The 27,725-nt window shown below is 50.2% G+C and overlaps 1 protein-coding gene across 1 annotated transcript in view; it reads left to right on the top strand.

Annotated features, from left to right (window-relative positions):
- LOC140428891 (synaptonemal complex protein 2-like) overlaps positions 1–27,725 on the top strand; it is a 573,438-nt gene that overhangs the window by 63,936 nt on the left and 481,777 nt on the right. The window contains exon 3 of the mRNA XM_072515538.1: positions 7,171–7,256. Within this exon, the coding sequence (XP_072371639.1) occupies positions 7,215–7,256 (42 nt within the window). The 5' untranslated portion in view covers positions 7,171–7,214. The remainder of the gene's footprint in view (positions 1–7,170; positions 7,257–27,725) is intronic.

Genomic DNA, 27,725 nt, shown 5'->3' on the forward strand with positions numbered 1-27,725 from the left:
CCTGATGGCAAGTGTAGTGACGAACCGGCGGAGGTCGGAGTACTTTCGACTGTACCGAGGGACGAGGCAGGGGTGCCCCCTGTCCCCCCTGTTGTTCGCATTGGCGATCGAACCATTGGCCATGTTATTGAGGGAATCTAATAAATGGAAGGGGGTGGTCCGAGGGGGAGAAGAGCATCGGGTGTCGCTATATGCGGATGACCTGTTGCTGTACGTGGCGCATCCAATGGAGGGGATGGTGGAGGTCATGCAGACTCTAAGGGAGTTTGGGGAGTTTTCGGGCTATAAGCTCAATGTAGGGAAGAGTGAGCTCTTCAGGCGGGGGACCAAGAAAGAGGGATGGGGGACCTACCGCTGAGGAGGGCGGAGGGGAGCTTTCGGTATCTGGGGATCCAGATAGCCAGGAGTTGGGGGACCCTACATAAACTGAATCTGACGAGGTTAGTGGAGCAAATGGAGGAGGATTTCAAAAGATGGGACATGTTACCGCTCTCGCTGGCGGGTAGAGTGCAGTCGGTCAAAATGGTGGTCCTTCTGAGTTTCTGTTTGTGTTTCAGTGCCTTCCCATCGTGATCACTAAGGCCTTTTTTAAGAGAGTAGGCAGGAGTATTATGGGGTTTGTGTGGGCGAATAAGACCCCGAGAGTAAGGAGAGGGTTCCTGGAACGCAGTAGGGACCGAGGAGGGTTGGCGCTGCCAAACCTGGGGAGCTACTACTGGGCAACAAATGTGGCGATGATCCGCAAGTGGGTTATGGAGGGAGAGGGGGCGGCATGGAAGAGGATGGAGATGGCGTCCTGTAAAGGAACGAGCCTGGGGGCGTTGGTGACGGCACCGCTGCCGCTCTCGCCGACAAAGTATACCACGAGCCCGGTGGTGGCGGCAACGCTAAGGATCTGGGGCCAGTGGAGACGGCACCGGGGTGCAATGGGAGCATCGGTGTGGTCCCCGATCAGGGGTAACCACCGGTTTGTCCCGGGGAAGATGGACGGGGGGTTCCAGAGCTGGCATCGGGCGGGGATTGGAAGAATGGGGGACCTGTTCATCGACGGGACGTTTGCGAGCCTAGGGGCACTGGAGGAGAAGTTTGAGTTACCCCCGGGAAATGCCTTTAGATATATGCAGGTGAGGGCTTTTGTGAGGCGACAGATGAGGGAATTCCCGTTGCTCCGGGCACAAGAAGTTCAAGATAGAGTGATCTCGGGTGTATGGGTCGGGGAGGGCAAGGTGTCGGAAATACACCAGGAGTTGAAAGAAGAGGGGGAAGCGCTGGTAGAAGAGTTGAAGGGTAAATGGGGGGAGGAGCTGGGGGAGGAGATCGAGGAAGGTCTGTGGGCTGATGCCCTAGGTAGGGTTAATTCCTCCTCCTCGTGTGCCAGGCTCAGCCTGATACAATTTAAGGTGGTCCACAGAGCGCACTTGACGGGGGCGAGGTTGAGTAGGTTCTTTGGGGTAGAGGACAGATGTGGAAGGTGCTCAGGGAGCCCGGCGAACCATGTCCATATGTTTTGGTCATGCCCGGCACTGGAGGGGTTCTGGAGGAGTGGCGGGAGCAATATCTCAGGTGGTCCGGGTCAAGCCAAGCTGGGGGCTAGCAATATTTGGAGTAGTGGACGAACCGGGAGTGCAGGAGGCGAAAGAGGCCGGCATTCTGGCCTTTGCGTCCCTAGTAGCCCGGCGAAGGATCTTGCTAATGTGGAAGGAGGCGAAGCCCCCCAGCCTGGAGGCCTGGATAAATGATATGGCTGGGTTCATAAAGTTGGAGAGGATTAAGTTCGCCTTGAGAGGGTCTGCGCAGGGGTTTTACAGGCGGTGGCAACCGTTCCTAGACTATCTCGCGGAGCGTTAGAGGAAGGTCGGTCAGCAGCAGCAGCAACCTTGGGTGGGGGGGAGGGGGGGGAACGTCCTGGGAGTGGGGGGGGGGGGAGAGGGGGGACTACCTGGGAGGGCGGATGAGCAAGACATAACATGAAGGGTTGGGGAAACTGGCACGTACGGTTGAGGGCCAGTGTACAAAGCTGTGTAAATATATCATTTTGCCATGTATGTATCTTGCTCTGCGCGATTTCTCGTTTTTTTTTTGTTACGAGGGGGCGGGGGTGTTATTGTTTGTAAGGGAGAAAAATTGTGTTAAAAAATTTTAATAAATATATTTTTTTGAAAAAAATTATGCTGCCCACTTTCCCCAGGCAGTGGGAGGTGTAGATAGAGTCAATGGATGGTAGGCAGGTTTGTATGGTGAACTGATGCTGACAGGGGTGTGTACAGTACATTGCTTCCTGAAGTCAATGACCAGCTCTTTAGTTTTGCTGGCATTGAGGGATAGATTGTTGTCGCTGCACCACTCCACTAGGTTCTCTATCTCTTTCCTGTATTCCGACTCGTCGTTATTCGAGATCCGACCCACTATGGTTGTATCGCCAGCAAATTTAGATGGAGTTGGAACCAAATTTTGCCACGCAGTCGTGTGTGTACATGGAGTATAGTTGGGGGCTAAGTACGCAGCGTTGCGGGGCCCCAGTATTGAGGACTATTGTGGAGGAGGTGTTGTTGTTTATTCTTACTTATGTGGTCTGTGGGTCAGAAAGACGAGGATCCAGTTGCAGAGTGAGGAGCCAAGTCCTAGGTTTTGGAGCTTTGATATGAGCTTGGCTAGGATTATGGTGTTGAAGGCGGAGCTGTAGTCAATAAATAGGAGTCTGATGTAGGAGTCCTTGTTGTCGAAATGCTCTCTGGATGAGTATAGGGCCAGGGAGATGGGGTCTGCTGTGGACCGGTTGCGGCGGTATGCGAATGCAGTGGATCAAGGCGTTGTGGGAGTATGGAGGTGATGCTCTTCATGATCGACCTCTCAAAGCACTTCATTACGACCATTTATCCCAACCTTCTGCTTTCTGTCAGTCAGCCAATCCTCAATCCAATCTAGCACTCGACCCCAATACCCTGTGATCTCACTTTCTGTATCAATCTTTTATGCGGCATCTTGTCAACTACCTTCTGGAAGTCTAGAACTACCACGTCCATAGATTCTCCATTTTCTGGTTACGACCTAAAAGAACTCAAGCAAGTTTGTCAAGCGTGACTTACCTGTCAGAAAACCATGCTGACAATGGTGGACTGAGCTTTTTCTTTCCAAATGTACAGTCATCTCCTCCTTAATAATGGATTCCAGCATCTTCCACACGAGAGGTCAAGCTAACCGGTCTATAGTTTCCTACTTTTTGCTGTTGTGGGCCAGGGTTTAGAGAGCCCAAAGTGTATCGTGGAGTTCACCTGACCCACAACTGTGAATAGATTGTGGTTATGGAGAAACACACGGGCCTACACTACAGGTGTGATGCACCAGAAATCTACAGTACTTGTAAATTGAAACAATGTTTATTTATGAAACCAGTTAACACTTTATATACCCACAGTAAACATCTTAACAACTATCAAAACCAATAAATCCCCCAAAGAATACAGTACTCTCTAAGTAACTCTTAATCTTTCCTTCCAACATCCACAAGACAAAAATAATCCTCTTTACAGAAACACATCAGGTTTAAATTCTCTACTTAGAGCAGTTATCACTCTGAATTCACCGAATGATCTAGAGATAGTCTTTAGATGGAAAAGAGATCAAAATTACACCTTCTTTGGCTGACTGCAGCTCCAACACTAAAACAAAACTAAATAACAAAGACACACCCAAGCTTTTCCTCACAGCGAAACTAAAAAGCAGGGCCAGAGCTCAGCTCCACCCACACTCTGACATCACTGCAGCCACTTGAGCAGCCAAACATTTCTCAAAGTGACATTCCCATGACACCTCCCCACAAGAAAAATAAATAAACTATCAACTTCAAGATGGTTTCATTTTTCACCTTTTCACTATCCTTTAAGAAATGCAGACTGTAAATATACTTTTTCGTTTCAAAAAAATAACACACGCAAACAGGTCTAATAACACAGTCCATTTTAGTTCTTCTTCCTCCACCGAACTGGATTCTCTTCATCACATTTGAGACAAAGCATCAGCTATCACGTTTTCTCGTCCTGCCACATGTATTATTTTTAAATGAAATGGCTGTAACAATAAACTCCATCGAAACAGTCTGGCATTGTTATTCCGGAATCGCTCCAAAAACGTCAATGGATTATGATCAGTATAGATAATTGTGTCAGATGGATTGCTGGTCACATAAATTTGAAAATGTTGCAACGCAAACACCAAGCTCAAAGTCTCCTTCTCAATCGTAAAACGCTTCTGGTGAGAATTCAATTTCTTCAAAAAGTAACCAATAGGCCACTCTAGCCCTTCGTCGTTGTCTTGTAGAAGCACCGCACCTACACTCACTCACTTGCACCAACGGCCATTTTGAATGGTTTTGTGTAATTTGGGATGGCTAACAGAGGAGCAGTGGTTAACACAGCCTTCAGGCCATCAAATGCCTGTTGACACTGCGCTGTCCACTGGAATTTGTTACGGTTCTTGAGCAATTCCGTCAGTGGTGCGACCACACTGCTAATGTTCGGTCCAAATTTCCGGTAAAATCCACTCAGACCAAGAAATCACAATATTTCCCATTGTGTCGAGCGTATCGGAAACTCCCCAATAACTTTTGTTTTCACACCCTGTGGGACCATTCGACCCTGTCCAATTGTTGGCCAAGGAAAGTGACTTGGGCTTTTCCAAATTCACTTTTGGCTAGGTTTATCACCAAATCCGCCTCCTGAAGTCGATCGAATAACTCCATCAGATGCTTCAAATGTTCTGCCCATGTCTGGCTAAAAATTACCAAATCGTCAATGTATACAGCACAATTGGGTAATCATGGTTAACCGTTGAAATGTGGCTGGGGCATTTTTCATGCCAAATGGCATAACTTTGAATTGGTATATACCATCTGGAGTCACTAAAGCTGAGATCTCCTTCGCCCTTTCGGTTAAAAGTACCTGCCAGTAACCTTGTAAGTAAATCCAGTTTGGAAATAAAATCTGAATGTCCCACTTTCTCAATGCAATCCTCCAAACGTGGGATAGATAAGAGTCTGTTCTTGTGACTGCATTAACTTTTATCTCGTCCACACACAACCGTTGGGTACCGTCTGGTTTAGGTACCATCACGTGGGTGAGCTCCATTGGCTGCAACCCACTTCAATTATGCCATTTTTAAGCATATTCTCAATTTCTTTGTTAACCTGTGCCTATTTTAAAGGGTTAAGTCTATATGGATGTTGTTTGATTGGAACAGCATTTCCCATATCTGTATCATGTGCAGCCATTTTATTGCTTCCCAACTTATCTCCACAAACCTGCCCATGTGATACCAATAACTCTTTTCAGGTCAGTCCGTTTTTCCTCTGGAAGGTAACTCAACAATGTATCCCAATTTTTAAGAACATTATCGTTTTCCGCTTTAATTTGAGGTATGTCAAATTCAAAATCATCTGGATTTGGTTCGTCACTTTGAGGTACAATCATTTAAACCTCCCTCTTTTGCTCTTTCCTTTCAAAGTACCTTTTAAGCATATTCATATGACACACTCGGTGAGTCTTCCTTCTATCTGGCGTTCTTACCACATAATTCACCTCACTTAATTTCCTTTCAATCTGATAAGGTCCACAAAACCTTGCTTTTAAAGGTTCACCTACCACTGGTAACAATACTAAAACTTTATCTCCACTGGCAAAACTACGAACTTTGGATTTCTTGTCCGCTACCCGTTTCATCACATATTTTGTGCATCTTTTAAATGTTGTCTAGCCAGTTCCCCTGCTCTATTTAATTGTTCCCTAAAATTTATTTATTTCGTTATTTTTTTTCATTTTATAAATTTAGAGTACCCAATTATTTTTTTCCAATTAAGGGGCAATTTAGCGTGGCCAATTCACCTAACCTGCACATCTTTGGGTTGTGGGGGTGAAACCCACACAGACACGGGGAGAATGTGCAAACTCCACACAGACAGTGACCCAGGGCCGGGATTTGAACCCGGGTCCTCAGCGGCGTAGTCCCAGTGATAACCACTGTGCCACAGTGCCGCCACATGTTCCCTAAAATTTGACACGTAATCCAATAATGTAAGTTTCATTACTCACTCACCAATTTTTCCTCAATCAGTTTAAGTGGTCCTCTTACCTCATGACCAAACATTTTGCAACCCCGTTTCAGTAATCCCTACCAATTCATACTCATTAGCAGGGCCGGTTTAGCTCAGTGGGCTAGACAGCTGGTTTGTAATGCAGAACAAGGCCAGCAGCGCGGGTTCAATTCCTGTACCGGCTTACCCAAACAGGCGCCAGAATATGGCGACTAGGAGCTTTTCACAGTAACTTCATACTTGTGACAATAAAAGAATATTATTATTTGTCTCTATTTGTGCTGTCATCTCATTGACTTTATTGTGAATACTGCATGTATTTAGGTACAAGGTTTTTAAATATGCCCTACTGATTTGTCTTTCCCTTGCAGGATTTCCTTGTGCACTATGCTTTACACACATTCCAACCTTCTTTATTAATCTCTGATAACACTCAGCCTCATCTCCAACTTTCACTCCAACAGCCACCTTACATTTTGATTTTTTACATTTCTTTTTCCCTCCATAAACATTAGACTGGTCCTGCCTGTTCATTCTATTAACTTCTATCTTCTCACATACTAACCTGCTTTGCTTACCATTAACCATTATACGTCTTGTAGTTTTAATCTTCCCTTCCCCCTTCCTCCCCATTTGCATTTCTCCTGACAGAATATTCTCTGTAACTCCTGCAATGTTCTTTACCATGGCATGAGGAAGTCAGCACACCAAGAAGGACTCAGACAAATGCCTGTCTGCCCACCCACCCCTTCACCCCGTGAATATCAACATTTCAATGCTTTGCTGTTTCTCCCTTTACAGTCTCTTGTCTTTGTGCCATAATCTGGCACTAACTTGAAGTAGTAACTTGAAACATTTTGGAGAATGAAATGGGATAAACTTTAAAGTCAACAGTACAAGTACCTGGGAATAAAATGGAGCAATTATGGTACATAATGTTAAAATTGCCAGATAATGAATTTAACAATTAGAGATAACTACAGCTGCGGGACAATGACATTATACAGATATTAGAGAATGGAATTGAACAATGATTAGGCAAATAAAACTCTTGCTTGCCTGTAATATATTTTTTATGTCAACAGGGCGATGCCAAGTGCTTGATGCATTCCTCCATCGCATTGGCTCCATGGTCACCGATGACCATGTTAATATTTACATTCAAGAAGAGGTAAGACAAAACGTGAACAAATGTTGAATGCATTAAGGCAGATCTCACTAACTATTCTAAAACTGTTTGACCCAGATTCTTGATGATGCTAAGATGCCGTCTTGCTGAGGCATGCCGCCATTAGTTTCAGATGAAGTTTATTTGCAAGGGAAAGAACAAGAAGGAGGAAGAAAATGAATGCACAGACATGATCACTCTGGTGAATGACCTACAAAATGGAAATTAAGATACGGTTAACTGGTCGAAGTTCTATGTTCAGGAGAAAATATGAGGGATAATGATATCAATAGCATGGATTTAGCACTTTTAGCATAGTAGGAATATCTCAAGGTGCTTCAGAGGATTATCAGACAAAATTTGAAATGAGTCACAAAGAGATATTAGGCCAATGCTGCCGGAGACTCGCCTGAGGGTGAAGGACCAAGTGAGACTTAAAAGGGCTAGGTTAGTCAGGTGTTTCATTCTGGATTTCACGGAAGAGCTCGAGGGGTAATGGTCAGCAAAAGGGTACGGTTCCAGATAGAGAAGGTGGTTGCAGATCAGGGGGATAGGTATGTGATTGTGACAGGGGCACTGGAGTGGAGGCTAGTGGCGCTGGTAAGTGTATATGGTCCCAATTGGGATGATGTGTGATTCGCGAAGAAGGTGTGTGGGGCCATCCCTGACTTGGACACACACAAACTGATAGTGGGGGGGGGACTGGAACTTGGTGCAGGAGCCAAAATTGGACAGGTCACGGCCGCGCTCGATGGCCGCGTCAGGGGTGGCGAAGGCGCTGGCTGGGCTAATGGTGGAAATGGGAGGGGTGGACCCTTGGAGGTTTCTGCACCCGAGGGAGCGGGAGTACTCATTTTTCTCAGCGGTCCATAAGGTGTACTCGCGATTGACTTTTTCTTTTTTTAAAAAAATAATTTTTATTAAAGGTTTTCATAAAATATCAATAACAAAATGAGAAAGAAAAAAGAACCCAACAGGGTTAAGTACAAAACACAATCTAAAAAAGCAACCCCCCAAACCCCTCCCCCCGTACCTAAATAATAACTTAACATTAACACACCGACTTAAGACAACAGGTGTATACACCCCCTCAGACCCTTCCAGTGTAAATAACATAAACAAAAATAAAGTAAACCCCCCCCCCCCCACCCCCCGAGCTGCTGCTGCCATTGACCAATGTTTATCGTTCTGCCAGGAAGTCTAAGAACGGTTGCCACCGCCTAAAGAACCCTTGTACCGACCCTCTCAAGGTGAATTTCACCGTCTCCAATTTAATGAACCCTGCCAGGATTCCGCGCTTGGGGGCCTCGTATCTTTCCACTGAAGGAGAATCCTTCGCCAGGCTACCAGGGACGCAAAGGCCAGAATTCCAGCCTCTTTCGCCTCCTGCACTCCCGGCTCCTCTGCCACCCCAAATATTGCGAGCCCCCAGCCCGGTTTGACCCTGGATCCTACCACCCTCGACACCGTCCTCGCTACGCCCATCCAAAATTCCTCCAGCGCTGGGCATGCCCAGAACATATGGGTGTGATTTGCTGGGCTCCCTGAGCATCTAACACACCTGTCCTCACCCCCAAAGAACCTGCTCATCCTTGTCCCCCCGGTCATGTGTGCCCTGTGCAGCACCTTAAACTGTATGAGGCTGAGCCTCGCGCGCGAAGAGGAAGAGTTCACCGTCCCTCGGGCATCTGCCCACGTCCCCTCTTCGATCTCCTCTCCCAACTCCTCCTCCCACTTACCTTTCAACTCCACCACCGAGGCCTCCTCCTCCTCCTGCATCACCTGGTAAGTTTCCGCGATCTTACCCACTGCCACCCACCCCCCCGAGAGCACCCTGTCCTGTACTGTGTGTGGCAGTAGCCGTGGGAATTCCACCACCTGCCGCCTGGCAAACGCCCTTAACTGTAAGTACCTGAAGGTGTTCCCCGGGGGGAGCCCATACTTTTCCTCCAGCTCACCCAAGCTCGCGAACTTCCCGTCCACAAACAGGTCCCCCAACTTTCGTATCCCTGCCCTGTGCCACCCCGAAAACCATCCACCTGTTCTTCCTGGGGCGAACCGGTGGTTCCCCCGTAATGGGGTCCACGCCGAGGCCCTAACTTCCCCCCTATGCCGCCTCCACTGCCCCCACATTTTGAGGGCCGCCACCACCACCGGGCTCGTGGTATACCTCCTTGGAGGGAGCGGCAGCGGCGCCGTTGCCAGCGCCCCCAGACTCGTACCCACACAGGACGCCGTCTCCAGCCTCTTCCATGCAGCCCCCTCCCCCTCCATCACCCACTTGCGCACCATTGTCGCATTGGTGGCCCAGTAGTACCCACAGAGGTTGGGCAGCGCCAGCCCCCCCCTATCTCTACTCCGCTCCAGGAACACCCTTCTCACCCTCGGAGACCCTCGCGCCCACACAAACCCCATTATACTCCTGTTAACCCGCCTGAAAAAAGCCTTCGGGATAAACACGGGGAGGCACTGGAACAGGAACAAAACCTTGGGAGCACCGTCATTTTGATTGACTGCACCCTACCCGCCAGGGACAGCGGCAACACGGTAGTATTCTGCAGCACGGTAGTATTGTGGATAGCACAATTGCTTCACAGCTCCAGGGTCCCAAGTTCGATTCCGGCTTGGGTCACTGTCTGTGCGGAGTCTGCACATCCTCCCCGTGTGCGCGTAGGTTTCCTCCGGGTGCTCCGGTTTCCTCCCACAGTCCAAAGATGTGCAGGTTAGGTGGATTGGCCATGATAAATTGCCCTTAGTGTCCAAAATTGCCCTTAGTGTTGGGTGGGGTTACTGGGTTATGGGGATAGGGTGGAGCTGTTAACCTTGGGTAGGGTGCTCTTTCCAAGAGCCAGTGCAGACTCGATGGGCTGAATGGCCTCCTTCTGCACTGTAAATTCTATGATAAGCTATGAACACGTCCCACCTCTTGAACTCCTCCTCCATTTGCTCCACCAGCCTTGTAAAGTTAAGCCTATGCAGGGCCCCCCAGCTCCTGGCCACCTGGACCCCCAAATATCTGAAACTCCTCTCCGCCCTTTTTAGTGGGAGCTCGCCAATCCCCCTCTCCTGGTCCCCTAGCTGAACTACGAACAGCTCGCTCTTCCCCATATTGAGCTTGTACCCCGAAAAGTCCCCGAATTCCCTAAGCATCCTCATTACCTCTGGCATTCCTCCCACCGGGTCCGCCACATACAGCAGCAGGTCGTCCGCATAAAGCGACACCCTATGCTCCTCCCCACCCCAGTTCCTCGACTCTCTCAGTGCCATAGCCAGGGGTTCAATCGCCAGTGCGAAGAGCAGGGAGGACAGGGGACACCCCTCCTGTCTCGTCCCTCGGTGCAACCGAACGTAATCGGACCTCCTTCTATTTGTGGCCACACTCACCATCGGGACCTCATACAACAGCCTAACCCACCTGACAAACCCCTCCCCAAACCCGAACCTCTTCAGCACCTCCCACAGGTACCCCCACTCTACCCTATCGAAGGCTTTCTCAGCGTCCATCGCCACCACTATCTCCGCCTCCCTCTCCCTCGCCGGCATCATGATAACGTTCAAAAGCCTCCGCACATTCGCGTTCAACTGTCTCCCCTTCACAAACCCCGTCTGGTCTTCATGGATGATCTGCGGCACACAATCCTCAATCCCCGTGGCTAAGACCTTCGCCAGCACCTTGGCATCAACATTTAGCAAGGAAATCGGTCTGTCAGACCCACATTGCAGGGGATCCTTGTCCCGCTTCAGGATCAAGGAGATCAGTGCCCGGGACATCGTCGGGGGTAAAGCTCGCCCCTCCCTTGCCTCATTGAAGGTCCTAACTAACAGCGGGCCCAACAGGTCCATATATTTTTTATAGAACTCGACCGGGAAACCGTCCGGCCCCGGTGCCTTCCTTGCCTGCATGCTTCCTATCCTATCCCTATGATCAGCTCCTCCAGCCCAATCGGGGCCCCCAGTCCCGCCACCAGTCCCTCTTCCACCTTTGAAAACCTCAATTGGTCCAGGAAACGGCCCATCCCTCCCTCCTCCCGTGGGGGTTCGGATCGGTAGAATTCCTCGTAGAAGTCCCTGAAGACCCCATTGATGCCAAACCCACTCCGCACCACGCTCCCTCCCCTGTCCTTAACTCCCCCGATCTCCCTAGCTGCGTCCCGCTTCCGAAACTGATGCGCCAGCATCCGGCTTGCCTTTTCCCCATACTCGTAGACCGCCCCCTGGGCCTTCCTCCACTGCACCTCCGCCTTCCTGGTGGTCACCAGGTCGAATTCAGCCTGGAGGCTGCGCCTCTTCATCAACAATCCTTCCTCAGGTTCTTCCGCATACCTCCTGTCTACCCTCACCATCTCCCCCACCAGCCTCTCCCTCTACCCCCGCTCCCTCCGCTCCTTGTGGGCCCTGATGGAGATCAGCTCTCCCCTCACCACCGCCTTCAGTGCCTCCCATACCATCCCCACTCGGACCTCCCCGTTGTCGTTGGTCTCCAAGTACCTCTCTATACTTCCTTGGACCCGCTCGCTCACCTCCTCGTCCGCCAACAGCCCCACCTCCAAGCGCCACAGTGGGCGCTGGTCCCTCTCCTCCCCCATCTCCAAGTCCACCCAATGCGGGGCGTGGTCCGAAATGGCTATTGCCGAATACTCGGTATCCTCTACTCTCGCTATCAGCGCCCTACTCAAAATGAAAAAGTCGATACGAGAATAAGCCTTATGGACATGTGAGAAGAATGAAAATTCCCTAGCCCCCGGCCTTGCAAATCTCCAAGGGTCCACCCCTCCCATTTGGTCCATAAATCCCCTCAACACTCTAGCCGCCGGCTTCCTACCCGTCCTAGGCCTGGAGCGATCCAGTGCAGGATCCAACACCGTGTTAAAGTCTCCCCCCATTATCAGACCCCCCACTTCCAAGTCTGGGATCCGACCCAACATACGCCGCATAAAACCCGCATCGTCCCAGTTCGGAGCATATACATTGACCAGTACCACCCTCTCTCCCTGCAACTTACCACTTACCATTATGTACCTACCGCCATTATCTGCCACAATGCTCGACGCCTCGAATAACACCTTCTTTCCCACCAAGATCGCCACCCCTCGATTTTTGGCATCTAGCCCCGAGTGAAACACCTGTCCTACCCACCCTTTCCTCAGTCTTACCTGGTCTGCCACCTTCAGGTGTGTCTCCTGGAGCATAACCACATCCGCCTTGAGCCCCTTCAGGTGCGCGAACACGCGGGCCCGCTTAACCGGCCCTTTCAGTCCCCTTACATTCCAGGTTATCAGCCGGATCAGGGGGCTACCCGCCCCCCACCCCCGCCGACTAGCCATGACCCCTCCTCGGCCAGCCACGCGCCCGCACCCCACACCCGGCCCGTTCCCCACAGCGGCATACCCCCGTCTCGACCCACCCCACTCGCTCCAGCTCCTCCTTGATTTTAGCAGCAGCAACTCGATCCCCCCCGGGCTAGGACCCATCCTAGCTGGTTTACTCCCCCCATTGCACTTCCGCAAGTCAGCTGACTCCTGCTGACCCCGGCCACTCCCGCCTCCCCTTCGACTCCTCCCATTGTGTGGCACAACCTCCTCTCCCGCTCCCCATTCATAGGCTCTCCCTCTCCGTTCTAAGCGCGGGAAAAAATCCTCGCTTCCCCGCCCCCCCCAGTCTTCGGCGCGGGAAAGAATTCCGCGCTCTCCACCTACCATGCCCCGCCACCAACCAAAACAGTGCCCAACCCGCCCCATCCACCCTCCCCAACCCGAAAGAGAAAAACACAGAGAAAAAGAAACCCAAAACAATGCAAAGGCCCCCCCCCGAACCAAAAATAGGCATAACATATCCACCGCAGTCCCCAATCGCCCATCCCAACCCTCAGTCTGTGTACTGCTTCTCGGCCTGAACAAAGGCCCACGCCTCCTCCGGAGACTCAAAATAATGGTGCCGGTCCTTGTAGGTAACCCACAGTCGCGCCGGCTGCAACATGCCAAACTTCACCCCCTTCCTGTGCAGCACCGCCTTCGCTCAATTGTCCCCGGCCCTCCTCTTCGCCACCTCCGCACTCCAGTCCTGATATATCCGAACCTCCGCATTCTCCCACCTGCTGCTCCTCTCCTTCTTGGCCCACCTGAGCACACACTCCCGATCGGCGAACCGATGGAACCGCACTAGCACAGTCCGCGGAGGCTCGTTAGCCTTGGGCCTCCTCGCCAACACTCCATGGGCCCCTTCCAGCTCCAGGGGCCCCTGGAAGGACCCCGCTCCCATCAGCGAGTTTAACATGGTGACCACATAGGCCCCCACGTCCGGCCCCTCCAGCCCCTCCGGGAGGCCCAGAATCCGCAGATTCTTCCGCCTCGACCGATTCTCCATCTCCTTGAACCGCTCCTGCCATTTCTTGTGGAGCGCCTCGTGCGCCTCCACCTTTACCGCCAGGACTAAGATCTCGTCCTCATTGTCAGAGATCTTTTGTTGTGCCTCTCGGATCGCCACCCCCTGGGCCGTCTGTGTCTCCAGCAGCTTATCAATAGAAGCCTTCATCGGCTCTATCAGGTCCGTTTTAATCTCTCTGAGGCAGCGCTGTTGCTCCTCCGCCCACTGCCTCCACGCTGCCTGGTCTCCGCCCGCCGCCAGTTTGTCCTTCTTCCCTCCCTTCTTCTGGTCCACCACCACCTTTTTTGTCACCCCGTTCCTAGTTAAAGCCATATACTGACGGGGAGCTATTATTAACTCCTTCCCACACCGGGAAACGTCGAAAAAGTGCTCTTCGGGGCCAGAAAAGAGCCCAAAAGTCCGTTTTTGCGGGAGCCGCCAAATGTGCGACTTAGCTCCGCATAGCCGCAACCGGAATTCTCGAGAGGGAATCCTTTTGGCAGTGTTCGCTTCACCAATCTGCCCCAGAATGTCTGTGGAAACTCCTGAAAAAGGTCTAAGTGTCCGTTCCAGACGGGAGCTGCCGAATGCGCGACCTACTCCTCCATGGCCGCCACCGGAAGCCTCGTCCCTGCTTCTTCAGTGGCCTTGGTGAGATCTTTTCACAGTTGTTCCCTCTGCTGTTAGAATTCAACTTTGATAAAGGCCCTCAGGTCAGTTTGCAGCTTTAAGCTTGCCCTTCCCCCGCCTGCATGCTGGAAGAGGCTCTGTTTATCCTGCAGTTACAGCCAAATCTTTTACTGTTTATGCTGGGTCTGGTAGCCAAAAGACATAACATTCCTGGGGGACACTGTCAGGGGAATGTTGCAGTCTTCCTGCCACACCGGGAAATGTCAAACAAATGCCGTGGGGGCCCTGTAAAAGAGCCCAAAAGTCCGTTCCAAGCGGGAGCTACCGAATATGCGACCTAGCTCTGCATAGCCGCACCCGGAAGTCCGATTGACTTTTTCATGGTGGGGAAGGTGCTGCGGGCTGGGGTAAAAGGGTCAGAGTACTCTGCAATTGCAATATCAGATCATGCTCCGCATTTGGTGGATATGGTACTGGAGAAGGGGATGGTACAGAGACCAGGGTGGAAGTTAGATGCGGGACTGTTGGGGGACCGAGGGTTCTGTGACAAAATTGAAAATGTAATCGAGGAATATGTACGTTTTAATTGCACGGGTGGAGTGTCAAAGGTGGTTGTCTGGAGACTTTAAAGGTGGTGGTGAGGGGTGGAGGTGATCTCGTTCAAGGCTAGGCTAGACAAAGAGGAGAGGTTGGAACGTCAGAGGGTAATAGACGAGATGCTGGAGGTATGCAGTCGGAAAAGAGGAAGGAACTCCAGGCGAGCTTTGACCGACTATCTACCAGAAATGTGGTACGCCAATTGAGGCGAGCAAGGGGGGCAGTTTATGAGCATGGTGAGAAGGGTATGTTGGCGGGTCATCTCCGTAGAGAGGCTGCGGCAAAGGAAATTGTCCAGGTACGGGACAGGGCAGGTTAGTTGGTGGTAACTCCAGATCAGATTACCAAGGTCTTTAAGGAATTCTATGAGAGGTTGTACAGGTCAGAGCCACCTGGGGGAGGCCGGGAGATGCAGGAATTTCTAGATGGGCTGGAGTACCCGAGGTAAGGGGAGAGGGACAGGACTACATTAGAGGGGGCGATAGTGGAGCAGGAGATAAAAGATGCGATTGGCAGGATGCAATCGGGGAAGGTGGCAGGGCCTGATTGGTTTCCGGTGGAATATTATAAAAAATTCAAAAATAAGCTGGTACCGCTGATGGTGGGTGAGACACGATCGATCGGACAAAGACGATAGTTGAATCCAACTGAGGCTTTATTGCTATCAGATGTTAGGCCTCCCACATCAGCTGGTGAAATGGCTGCTGGCTGGAGGACACGCATATTTATACCCCGCCTCCTGGGCGGAGCCAGCAGGCAGGGACTACCGGCGAACCTGTAGTACAGGTCCTACCGTACATCACCAAATACAGGTGCAACAGTGGTTTACCCCTGCTAAAAATTGAGTCCGGCGGGGGTGGCGGATAACTATATACAACAATGAGTTAATATTTACAAGATTTGAGCAAACAAATGTCCTTTGATATCTGGTGGACAGGTCAGAGGTTTAGCCGGTCCGGGGCCTTGATGTTCCTCTGGGAGCGACGCAGTGGAGTCGGCGATGTTGGTGCTGATCTGGTCAATGGTGACTCCGGGAGCGTGCCAAAATCCTCTTCATCGTCGGGCGTGGGCAGGGGGGGGACGGATGGTCCTAGGGAGGGTGCTGTTGGGAGCGATGGGGGAGGGGAGGGTGGCGCCGGGGGCGGCGGGGATGTGGGGGTGGAACCTGCTGGTGCCAGGTCCCTGACGGAGACAGTATCCTGGCGGCCGTCGGGGAAAGCCACGTAGACTTACTGGGGGTTTGCGTGGAGCAAGTGCACCCTCTCCACCAACGGGTCCGCCTTGTGGAGTCGGATGTGCTTACGGAGAAGCACGGTTCCCGGAGCTGCGAGCCAAGTCGGGAGTGACACCCCGGATGTGCACTTCCTGGGGAAGGCAAAAAGACGTTCATGAGGTGTATTGTTAGTGGCAGTGCAGAGTAATGAGCGAATGGAGTGGAGTGCATTAGGGAGGACCTCCAGCGGGAGGCCGGGAGGTTTCTGGACCGTAGGGTCAGCTGGACGGCCCTTCATACCTTCCCATTCTCCCTTTCTACGTGTCCATTTCCCTGGGGGTTATAGCTTGTCATTTTGCTGGAGGCGATACCCCTGCTGAGCAGGAACTGACGTAGCTCATCACTCATGAATGAGGATCCCCTGTCACTGTGGATGTAGGGGGGGGAGGGGTGGGGGGTGGGGGGTGGGTGGGTGGGGGGGCGGGGGGGGGGGATCCATGGGGATTTTGGAGGCCAAGGAGTAAGGAGTTTTCATTATACTCCCATGTGCACAAGGTGTATTCCTGGATAGTCTTCTTTGTGTTGCACAAAAAGCTGCTGGCTGAGGTGGTAGATGTTGAATATTCAGCAATTGTGGTGTCAGACCACGCCCCTCTCTGGGTAGACCTGCAAGTTAACAAAGGAAAGGCCCAGCGCCCGCAATGGATATTAGATGTGGGGTTGTTAGCGGAGGAGGAGGTGTGTGAACGGGTGAGGGAGGCCATTCGGGGATATATAAAGATCAATGACACAGGTGAGGTTTCGGCTGGGGTGGTGTGGGAGGCACTGAAGGCGAATAGGGGGGAATTTACCTCAATTCGGACCCATAAGAAGAATGCTCACTGGGCGGAGTTGGACAGGCTGGTATTTTACAGGTGGACATGAGGTATGCGGAATCTCCAGATGATGTGCTTTTGAAGGAGCGTCAGAGACTGCAGTTGGAATTTGGGTTCCTGTCCACAGGTAAGGCGGAGGGACAGCTAAGGAGGGTAAAGGGCGCGGTCTATGAATATGGGGAAAAAGCCAGCAGGATGCTGGCGCATCAGCTGAGGAAACAGGAGGCGACGAGAGAGATTGGGAAGTAAGAGACACAGGGGGGAAGGTGGCTTTGGATCCGACGGGGGGTGAATGATATGTTTCAGTAATTTTACAGTGGATTGTATAAATCGGAACCCCCAGCTGGGGAGGAGGGTACGAAGCGATTCCTGGGGGGGCTGGAGTTTCTGAGGATATATGAGTTGGTGGAAGGTCTGGGAGCCCCAATTGGGCTTGGGGAGGTTATAGACGGGTTGGGAGCGATGCAATCGGGTAAGGCCCCGGGACCTGATGGATACCCGGTTGAATTTTATAAAACGTTTTCCGGGCTGCTGGGGCCGCTCCTGGTAAAGGCTTTTAATGAGTCCAAGGAGCTAGGAGTGCTCCCCGCAATGTTATCGCAGGCATCGATTTCCCTTATTTTGAAGCGCGATAAGGATCTGTGGCTCGTATCGACCAATCTCCCTGTTGAATGTAGATGCAAAATTGCTGGCAAAGATCTTGGCCATGCGCATAGAGGATTGTGTTTCGAGGGTAGTAGGGGAGGACCAGACGGTGGAAGTACCTGTGGGAGGTTCTGGGAAGGTTTGGGTTCGGACAGGGATTTGTGAATTGGACCCGGTTGCCATATCAGGCACTGGTGGCAAATGTCAGGACCAACCGGGTACGATCAGAGTATTTTAGCCTGTGCAGGGATACGAGACAGGGGTGTCCACTGTCCCCACTACTGTTTGCCCTCGCCATAGAGCCTTTGGCAATGGGGCTGAGGGCATCGAACATTTGGTGGGGGACAGTGAGAGGGAGGGTGGAATGCGGGTCATGCTCGACGCGGATGATTTACTCCTTTATACAACAGACCCATTGGGGGGAATTGCAGGAATTATGGGGATACTGGAGGAATTTGGCCGGTTCTCAGTTTACAAACTGAATATGGGCAAGAGCAAGGTCTTTGCGATCCTGGCAAGGGGGCAGGAGAGGAGACTGAGGGAGATGCCGTTCAAAGTGGTGGGAAGGAGTTTTAGGTAGCTGGGGATTCAGGTGGCAAGGGACTGGGGTCAGCTTCATACACTAAATTTGGGCAGGGTGATTGAGCAAACAAAAGGGGACTTCTGTAGGTAGGACGTTGAAAACAGCGCGAGAAGAGAAAGAGCCGGGACAGTGAAAACAGCGCGAGAAGAGAGAGAGCCGGGATAGTGAAAACAGTGCGAGAGGAGAGAGAGCCGGGACATTGAAAACAGCGCGAGAAGAGAGAGAGCCGGGACATTGAAAACAGCGTGAGAAGAGAGAGAGCCGGGATAGTGAAAACAGTGCGAGAGGAGAGAGAGCCGGGACATTGAAAACAGCGCGAGAAGAGAGAGCCGGGACATTGAAAACAGCGCGGGAGGAGAGAGAGCCGGGACATTGAAAACAGCGCGAGTGGAGAGAGAGCCGGGACATTGAAAACAGTGCGAGTGGAGAGAGAGCCGGGACATTGAAAACAGCGCGAGTGGCGAGAGAGCCGGGACATTGAAAACAGCGCGAGGAGAGAGAGAGCCAGGATAGTGAAAGCAGCGCGAGAGGAGAGTGAGTCGGGACATTGAAAACAGCGCGAGAATAGAGAGAGAGATCCGGGACATTGAAAACAGCGCGAGAAGAGAGAGAGCCGGGATAGTGAAAACAGCGCGAGGAGAGAGAGAGCCGGGATAGTGAAAACAGGGATAGAGAAAGCCGGGAGATTTAAAAAGCGCGGGAGGAGAGAGAGCCGGGAGATTTAAAAAGCGCGGGAGATTTTAAAAGCGTGGGAGGAAAGAGAGCCGGGACATTGAAAATAGCACGAGAGGAGAGAGAGCCGGGAGATTTAAAAAGGGCGGGAGATTTAAAAAGCGCAGGAGCTGCGAGTCAGAGCAGAGATTTAAAAAGATCGCGGCCTAGTTTCGGGAGCCGTTCGGAGGAGGAGGAGCAGTCTCTGTCAGGGAGAGAACCTGAGAACATCTAAGACACTCAGAAGGTAAGTAAGTGATTTTTACTCATTTTTACTTTTATACCTTTTCCAAATTGTGTGTGTCCGGGGGGAAACTGAAGTGACATCACAGAAAAGCTGTGACCTGAGTGGCTGGTTGGGAATCGACACTAAATTAAAAAAATTAAGCATTGGTAACTAATTAAACATAATTACTTAATTATAATATAGAGGGGTATCTAAGCTAGAGATCGGAGAGTACTATATTTAGCTTTTGCATTTCTATTAGAAATCTAGTGCTAGGAAACAGATAGTTAACAGTAACTTCAAAAAAAACCAAAACATTTTAAACTTTTAATTTTAATTAATTGATGCAATGTCAGTTAGAGGGGAGCAGTGCTCTGACTGTGAGATGTGGCAGGTCCGGGAGGCTTCCAGCGTCCCGGATGGCTTCATCTGCAGAAAGTGCACCCAACTGGAGCTCCTCACAGACCGCATGGTTCGGTTGGAGCAGCAATTGGATGCACTTAGGAGCATGCAGGTGGCGGAAAGCGTCATAGATCGCAGTTATATAAATGTGGTCACAACCAAGGTGCAGGCAGAGAAATGGGTGACCACCAGAAGGGGCAGGCAGTCAGTGCAGGAATCCCCTGTGGTTGTCCCCCTCTCGAACAGGTATACCCCTTTGGATACTTTGTTTGCACTGAGTGCTGAATTTGGTGCTTTTTGAGTGCGATAGTGAGAGTTTGGTGACCGAGGGAGTTAGGTGAGGAGGGAGTAAGGTGCTCCTTTCATTTTGTTTCCGACATTTCCGCAAAGTGTGCGAAGAGAGCCAGGAGTTCACAGGAAGTGTAGCTGACTGGGAGCAGAGTCGGAGGGCGGAGATCTAGTTAGTCCACACGGCAGCTATATTCTGTAAGGTAAGAGGGGATGGAGGCTAGGCCAGTTACATGCTCCTCCTGTAGGATGTGGGTGGTGAGGGATACCACCGGTGTCCCCACTGACTATTCCTGCGGGAAGTGCACCCAACTTCAGCTCCTCAAAGACCGTGTTAGGGAACTGGAGCTGAAGCTGGATGAACTTCGGATCATCCGGGAGGCAGAGGGGGTGATTGAGAAGAGTTACAGGGAGGTAACCACACTCAAGGTACAGGACAAGAATAGCTGGGTTACAGTCAGGGGGAAAAAAACAAACAGGCAGACAGTGCAGGGATCCCTCGTGGCCGTTCCCCTTCAAAACAAGTATACCGTTTTGGATGCTGTTGGGGGGGATGACCTACCGGGGGAAGGCCCTAGCGGCCAGGTCTCTGGCACTGAGTCTGGCTCTGGGGCTCAGAAGGGAAGGGGGGGAGAATAGAAAAGCAATAGTTGTAGGAGATTCAATGGTTAGGGGAATAGATAGGAGATTCTGTGGTCGCGAGCGAGCCTCCGGAAGATATGTTGCCTCCCGGGTGCCAGGGCCAGGGATGTCTCGGATCGTGTCTTCAGGATCCTTAAGGGGGAGGGGGAGCAGCCAGAAGTCGTGGTGCACATTGGTACCAACAACATAGGTAGGAAAAGAGGTGTGGAGGTAATAAACAAGTTTAGGGAGTTAGGCTGGAAGTTGAAAGCCAGGACAGAGAGAGTTGTCATCTCTGGTTTGTTGCCGGTGCCACGTGATAGCGAGGCTAGGAATAGGGAGAGAGTGCAGTTGAACACGTGGCTGCAGGAATGGTGTAGGAGGGAGGGCTTCAGGTATTTGGATAATTGGAGCGCATTCTGGGGAAGGTGGGACCTGTACAAGCAGGACGGGTTGCATCTGAACCAGAGGGGCACCAATATCCTGGGAGGGAGGTTTTCTAGTACTCTTCGGGAGGGTTTAAACTAATTTGGCTGGGGAATGGGAACCGGATTTGTAGTCCAGCAACTAAGGTAGCCGATATTCAGGACGCCAAAGCATGTAATGAGGCAGTGGGGAAGGGAACACTGACAAAGGAGAGTATTTGCAGGCACGGAGATGGGTTGAAGTGTGTATACTTCAACGCAAGAAGCATCAGGAATAAGGTGGGTGAACTTAAGGCATGGATCGGTACTTGGGACTACGATGTGGTGGCCATCACGGAAACTTGGATAGAAGAGGGGCAGAAATGGTTGTTGGAGGTCCCTGGTTATAGATGTTTTAATAAGATTAGGGAGGGTGGTAAAAGAGGTGGGGGGGTGGCATTATTAATTAGAGATAGTATAACAGCTGCAGAAAGGCAGTTCGAGGAGTATCACCCTATTGAGGTAGTATGGGTTGAAGTCAGAAATAGAAAAGGAGCAGTCACCTTGTTAGGAGTTTTCTATAGGCCCCCCAATAGTAACAGAGATGTGGAGGAACAGATTGGGAAACAGATTTTGGAAAGGTGCAGAAGTCATAGGGTAGTAGTCATGGGCGACTTTAACTTCCCAAATATTGAGTGGAAACTCTTTAGATCAAATAGTTTGGATGGGGTGGTGTTTGTGCAGTGTGTCCAGGAAGCTTTTCTAACACAGTATGTAGATTGTCCGACCAGAGGAGGGGCAATATTGGATTTAGTACTGGGTAATGAACCAGGGCAAGTGATAGATTTGTTAGTGGGGGAGCATTTTGGAGATGGTGACCACAATTCTGTGACTTTCACTTTAGTAATGGAGAGGGATAGGTACGTGCAACAGGGCAAGGTTTACAATTGGGGGAAGGGTAAATACGATGTTGTCAGACAAGAATTGAAGTGCATAAGTTGGGAACATAGGCTGGCAGGGAAGGACACAAGTGAAATGTGGAACTTGTTCAAGGAACAGGTGCTACGTGTCCTTGATATGATGGTCGAGTGAGGGAACCATGGTTGACAAGAGAGGTTGAATGTCTTGTTAAGAGGAAAAAGGTGACTTATGTAAGGCTGAGGAAACAAGGTTCAGACAGGGCTTTCGAGGGATACAAGATAGCCAGGAGGGAACTGAAGAAAGGGATTAGGAGAGCTAAGAGAGGGCATGAACAATCTTTGGCGGGTAGGATTAAGGAAAACCCCAAGGCCTTTTACACAAATGTGAGAAATATGAGAATGACTAGAGCGAGGGTAGGTCCGATCAAGGACAGTAGCGGGAAATTGTGTTTTGAGTCCGAAGAGATAGGAGAGGTCTTGAACTAGTACTTTTCTTCTGTATTTACAAACGAGAGTGGCCATATTGTTGGAGAGGACAGTGTGAAACAGATTGGTAAGCTCGAGGAAATACTTGTTAGGAAGGAAGATGTGTTGGGCATTTTGAAAAACTTGAGGATAGACAAGTCCCCCGGGCCTGACGGGATATATCCAAGGATTCTATGGGAAGCAAGAGATGAAATTGCAGAGCCGTTGGCAATTATCTTTTCGTCCTCACTGTCAACAGGGGTGGTACCAGGGGATTGGTGAGTGGCGAATGTCGTGCCCTGTTCAAAAAAGGAACTAGGGATAACCCTGGGAATTACAGGCCAGTTAGTCTTAATTCGGTGGTAGGCAAAGTAATGGAAAGGGTACTGAAGGATAGGGTTTCTGAGCATCTGGAAAGACACTGCTTGATTAGGGATAGTCAGCACGGATTTGTGAGGGGTAGGCCTTGCCTTACAAGTCTTATTGAATTCTTTGAGGAGGTGACCAAGCATGTGGATGAAGGTAAAGCAGTGGATGTAGTGTACATGGATTTTAGTAAGGCATTTGATAATTGGAGCGCATTCTGGGGAAGGTGGGACCTGTACAAGCAGGACGGGTTGCATCTTATGCAGAAAGTAAGGAGGCATGGGATAGTGGGAAATTTGGCCAGTTGGATAACGAACTGGCTAACTGATAGAAGTCAGAGAGTGGTGGTGGATGGCAAATATTCAGCCTGGATCCCAGTTACCAGTGGCGTACCGCAGGGATCAGTTCTGGGTCCTCTGCTGTTTGTGATTTTCATTAATGACTTGGATGAGGGAGTTGAAGGGTGGGTCAGTAAATTTGCAGACGATACGAAGATTGGTGGAGTTGTGGATAGTAAGGAGGGCTGTTGTCGGCTGCAAAGAGACATAGATAGGATGCAGAGCTGGGCTGAGAAGTGGCAGATGGAGTTTAATCCTGAAAAGTGTGAGGTTGTCCATTTTGGAAGGACAAATATGAATGCGGAATACAGGGTTAACGGTAGAGTTCTTGGCAATGTGGAGGAGCAGAGAGATCTTGGGGTCTATGTTCATACATCTTTGAAAGTTGCCACTCAAGTGGACAGAGCTGTGAAGTAGGCCTATGGTGTGCTCGCGTTCATTAACAGAGGGATTGAATTTAAGAGCCGTGAGGTGATGATGCAGCTGTACAAAACTTTGGTAAGGCCACATTTGGAGTACTGTGTACAGTTCTGGTCGCCTCATTTTAGGAAGGATGTGGAAGCTCTGGAAAAGATGCAAAGAAGATTTACCAGGATGTTGCCTGGAATGGAGAGTAGGTCTTACGAGGAAAGGTTGAGGGTGCTAGGCCTTTTCTCATTAGAGCGGAGAAGGATGAGGGGCGACTTGATGGAGGTTTATAAGATGATCAGGGGAATAGATAGAGTAGACAGTCAGAGACTTTTTCCCCGGGTGGAACAAACCATTACAAGGGGACATAAATTTAAGGTGAAAGGTGGAAGATATAGGAGGGATATCAGAGGTAGGTTCTTTACCCAGAGAGTAGTGGGGGCATGGAATGCACTGCCTGTGGAAGTAGTTGAGTCGGAAACATTAGGGACCTTCAAGCAGCTATTGGATAGGTACATGGATTACGGTAAAATGATATAGTGTAGATGTATTTGTTCTTAAGGGCAGCACGGTAGCATTGTGGATAGCACAATTGCTTCACAGCTCCATGGTCCCAGGTTCGATTCCGGCTTGGGTCATTGTCTGTGCGGAGTCTGCACGTCCTCCCCGTGTCTGCGTGGGTTTCCTCCGGGTGCTCCGGTTTCCTCCCACAGTCCAAAGATGTGCGGGTTAGGTGAATTGGCCAATGATAAATTGCCCTTAATGTCCAAATTGCCCTTGGTGTTGGGTGGAGGTGTTGAGTTTGGGTAGGGTGCTCTTTCCAAGAGCCGGTGCAGACTCAAAGGGCCGAATGGCCCCCTTCTGCACTGTAAATTCAATGATAATCTATGATTAATCTAGGACAAAGGTTCGGCACAACATCGTGGGCCGAAGGGCCTGTTCTGTGCTGTATTTTCTATGTTCTATGTTCTATGATACTGTCGGGGGGGATAGCCTATCAGGGGAAAACAGCAGCAGCCAGAGCAGTGGCACCACGGCTGGCTCTTATGGTCAGAAGGGAGGGTCAAAGCGCAGAAGAACAACAGTAATAGGGGACTGTATAGTCAGGGGCACAGATAGGCACTTCTGTGGACGTGAAAGAGACTCCAGGATGGTATGTTGCCTCCCTGGTGCCAGGGTCCAGGATGTCTCCGAACGGGTAGAGGGCATCCTGAAGGGGGAGGGCAAACAGGCAGAGGTTGTTGTACATATTGGTACTAACGACATAGGCAGGAAGGAGCATGAGGTCCTGCAGCAGGAGTTCAGGGAGCTAGGCAGAAAGTTAAAAGACAGGACCTCTCGGGTTGTAATCTCGGTATTACTCCCTGTGCCACGTGCCAGTGAGGCTAGAAATAGGAAGATAGAGCAGCTAAACACGTGGCTAAACAGCTGGTGTAGGAGGGAGGGTTTCCGTTATCTGGACCACTGGGAGCTCTTCCGGGGCAGGTGTGACCTATATAAGAAGGATGGGTTGCACCTCAACTGGAGAGGCATAAATATCCTGGCCGCGAGGTTTGCTAGTGTCACACGGGAGGGTTTAAACTAGTATGGCAGGGGGGTGCGCACGGGAGCAATAGGTCAGAAGGTGAGAGCATTGAGGGAGAACTAGGGAATAGGGACAGTGGGACTCTGAAGCAGAGCAGACAGTGAGAAGTTGCTGAACACAGCGGGTCTGGTGGCCTGAAGTGCATATGTTTTAATGCATGAAGTATTACGGGTAAGGCAGATGAACTTAGAGCTTGGATTAGTACTTTGAACTATGATGTTGTTGCCATTACAGAGACCTGGTTGGGGGAAGGACAGGATTGGCAGCTAAACGTTCCAGGATTTAGATGTTTCAGGCGGGATAGAGGGGGATGTAAAAGGGGTGGTGGAGTTGCGCTACTGGTTCGGGAGAATATCACAGCTGTACTGCGGGAGGACACCTCAGAGGCAGTGAGGCTATATGGGTAGAGATCAGGAATAAGAAGGGTGCAGTCACAATGTTGGGGGTTTACTGCAGGCCTCCCAACAGTCAGCGGGAGATAGAGGAGCAGATAGGTAGACAGATTTTGGAAAAGAGTAAAAACAACAGGGTTGTGGTGATGGGAGACTTCAACTTCCCCAATATTGACTGGGACTCACTTAGTGCCAGGGGCTTAGACGGGACGGAGTTTGTAAGGAGCATCCAGGAGGGCTTCTTAAAACAATATATAGACAGTTCAACTAGAGAAGGGGCGGTACTGGACCTGGTATTGGGGAATGAGCCCGGCCAGGTGGTAGAAGTTTCAGTAGGGGAGCATTTTGGTAACAGTGACCACAATTCAGTAAGTTTTAAAGTGCTGGTGGACAAGGATAAGATTGGTCCTAGGATGAATGTGCTAAATTGGGGGAAGGCTATTTATAACAATATTAGGCGGGAACTGAAGAACATAGATTGGGGGCAGATGTTTGAGGGCAAATCAACATCTGACATGTGGAAGACTTTCAAGTGTCTGTTGAAAGGAATTCAGGACCGGCATGTTCCTGTGAGGAAGAAGGATAAATACGGCAATTTCGGGAACCTTGGATAACAAGAGATATTGTAGGCCTCGTCAAAAAGAAAAAAGAGGCATTTGTCAGGGCTAAAAGGCTGGGAACAGACGAAGCCTGTGTGGAATATAAGGAAAGTAGGAAGGAACTTAAGCAAGGAGTCAGGAGGGCTTGAAGGGGTCACGAAAAGTCATTGGCAAATAGGGTTAAGGAAAATCCCAAGGTTTTTACACGTACATAAAAAGCAAGAGGGTAGCCAGGGAAAGGGTTGGCCCACTGAAGGAGAGGCAAGGGAATCTATGTGTGGAGCCAGAGGAAATGGGCGTGGTACTAAATGAATACTTTGCGTCAGTATTCACCAAAGAGAAGAAATTGGTAGATGTTGAGTCTGGAGAAGGGTGTGTAAATAGCCTGGGTCACATTGTGATCCAAAAAGACGAGGTGTTGGGTGTCTTAAACAATATTAAGGTAGATAGGTCCCCAGGGCCAGATGGGATCTACCCCAGAAAACTGAAGGAGGCTGGAGAGGAAATTGTTGAGGCCTCGACAGAAATCTTTGGATCCTCACTGTCTTCAGGTGATGTCCCGGAGGACTGGAGAATAGCCAATGTTGTTCCTCTGTTTAAGAAGGGTATCAAGGATAATCCAGGGAATTACAGGCCGGTGAGCCTTACTTCAGTGGTAGGGAAATTACAGGAGAGAATTCTTTGAAACAGTATCTACTCCCATTTGGAAGCAAATGGACGTAGTAGTGAGAGGCAGCAAGATTTTGTGAACATAAGAACATAAGAACTAGGAGCAGGAGTAGGCCATCTGGCCCCTCGAGCCTACTCCACCATTCAATGAGATCATGGCTGATCTTTTGTGGACTCAGCTCCACTTTCCGGCCCGAACACCATAACCCTTAATCCCTTTATTCTTCAAAAAACTTATCTATCTTTATCTTAAAAACATTTAATGAAGGAGCCTCTACTGCTTCACTGGGCAAGGAATTCCATAGATTCACAACCCTTTGGGTGAAGAAGTTCCTCCTAAACTCAGTCCTAAATCTACTTCCCCTTATTTTGAGGCTATGCCCCCTAGTTCTGCTTTCACCCGCCAGTGGAAACAACCTGCCCGCATCTATCCTATCTATACCCTTCATAATCTTATATGTTTCTATAAGATCCCCCCTCATCCTTCTAAATTCCAACGCGTACAGTCCCAGTCTACTCAACCTCTCCTCGTAATCCAACCCCTTCAGTTCTGGGATTAACCTAGTGAATCTCCTCTGCACACCCTCCAGTGCCAGTACGTCCTTTCTCAAGTAAGGAGACCAAAACTGAACACAATACTCCAGGTGTGGCCTCACTAACACCTTATACAATTGCAGCATAACCTCCCTAGTCTTAAACTCCATCCCTCTAGCAATGAAGGACAAAATTCCATTTGCCTTCTTAATCACCTGTTGCACCTGAAAACCAACTTTCTGCGACTCATGCACTAGCACACCCAGGTCTCTCTGCACAGCAGCATGTTTTAATATTTTATCATTTAAATAATAATCCCTTTTGCTGTTATTCCTACCAAAATGGATAACCTCACATTTGTCAACATTGTATTCCATCTGCCAGACCCTAGCCCATTCACTTAGCCTATCCAAATCCCTCTGCAGACTTCCAGTATCCTCTGAAGGGGAGGTTGTGTCTCACTAACTTGAGAGTTTTTCGAGGAGGTCACAAAGATGGTTGATGCAGGTAGGGCAGTGGATGTTGTCTATATGGACTTCAGTAAGGCCTTTGACAAGGTCCCTCATGGTAGACTAGTACAAAAGGTGAAGTCACACGGGATCAGGGGTGAGCTGGCACGGCGGATACAGAACTGGCTA

The sequence above is a fragment of the Scyliorhinus torazame genome, chromosome 8, assembly GCF_047496885.1.
Source record: "Scyliorhinus torazame isolate Kashiwa2021f chromosome 8, sScyTor2.1, whole genome shotgun sequence".
Classification (NCBI taxonomy): domain Eukaryota; kingdom Metazoa; phylum Chordata; class Chondrichthyes; order Carcharhiniformes; family Scyliorhinidae; genus Scyliorhinus; species Scyliorhinus torazame.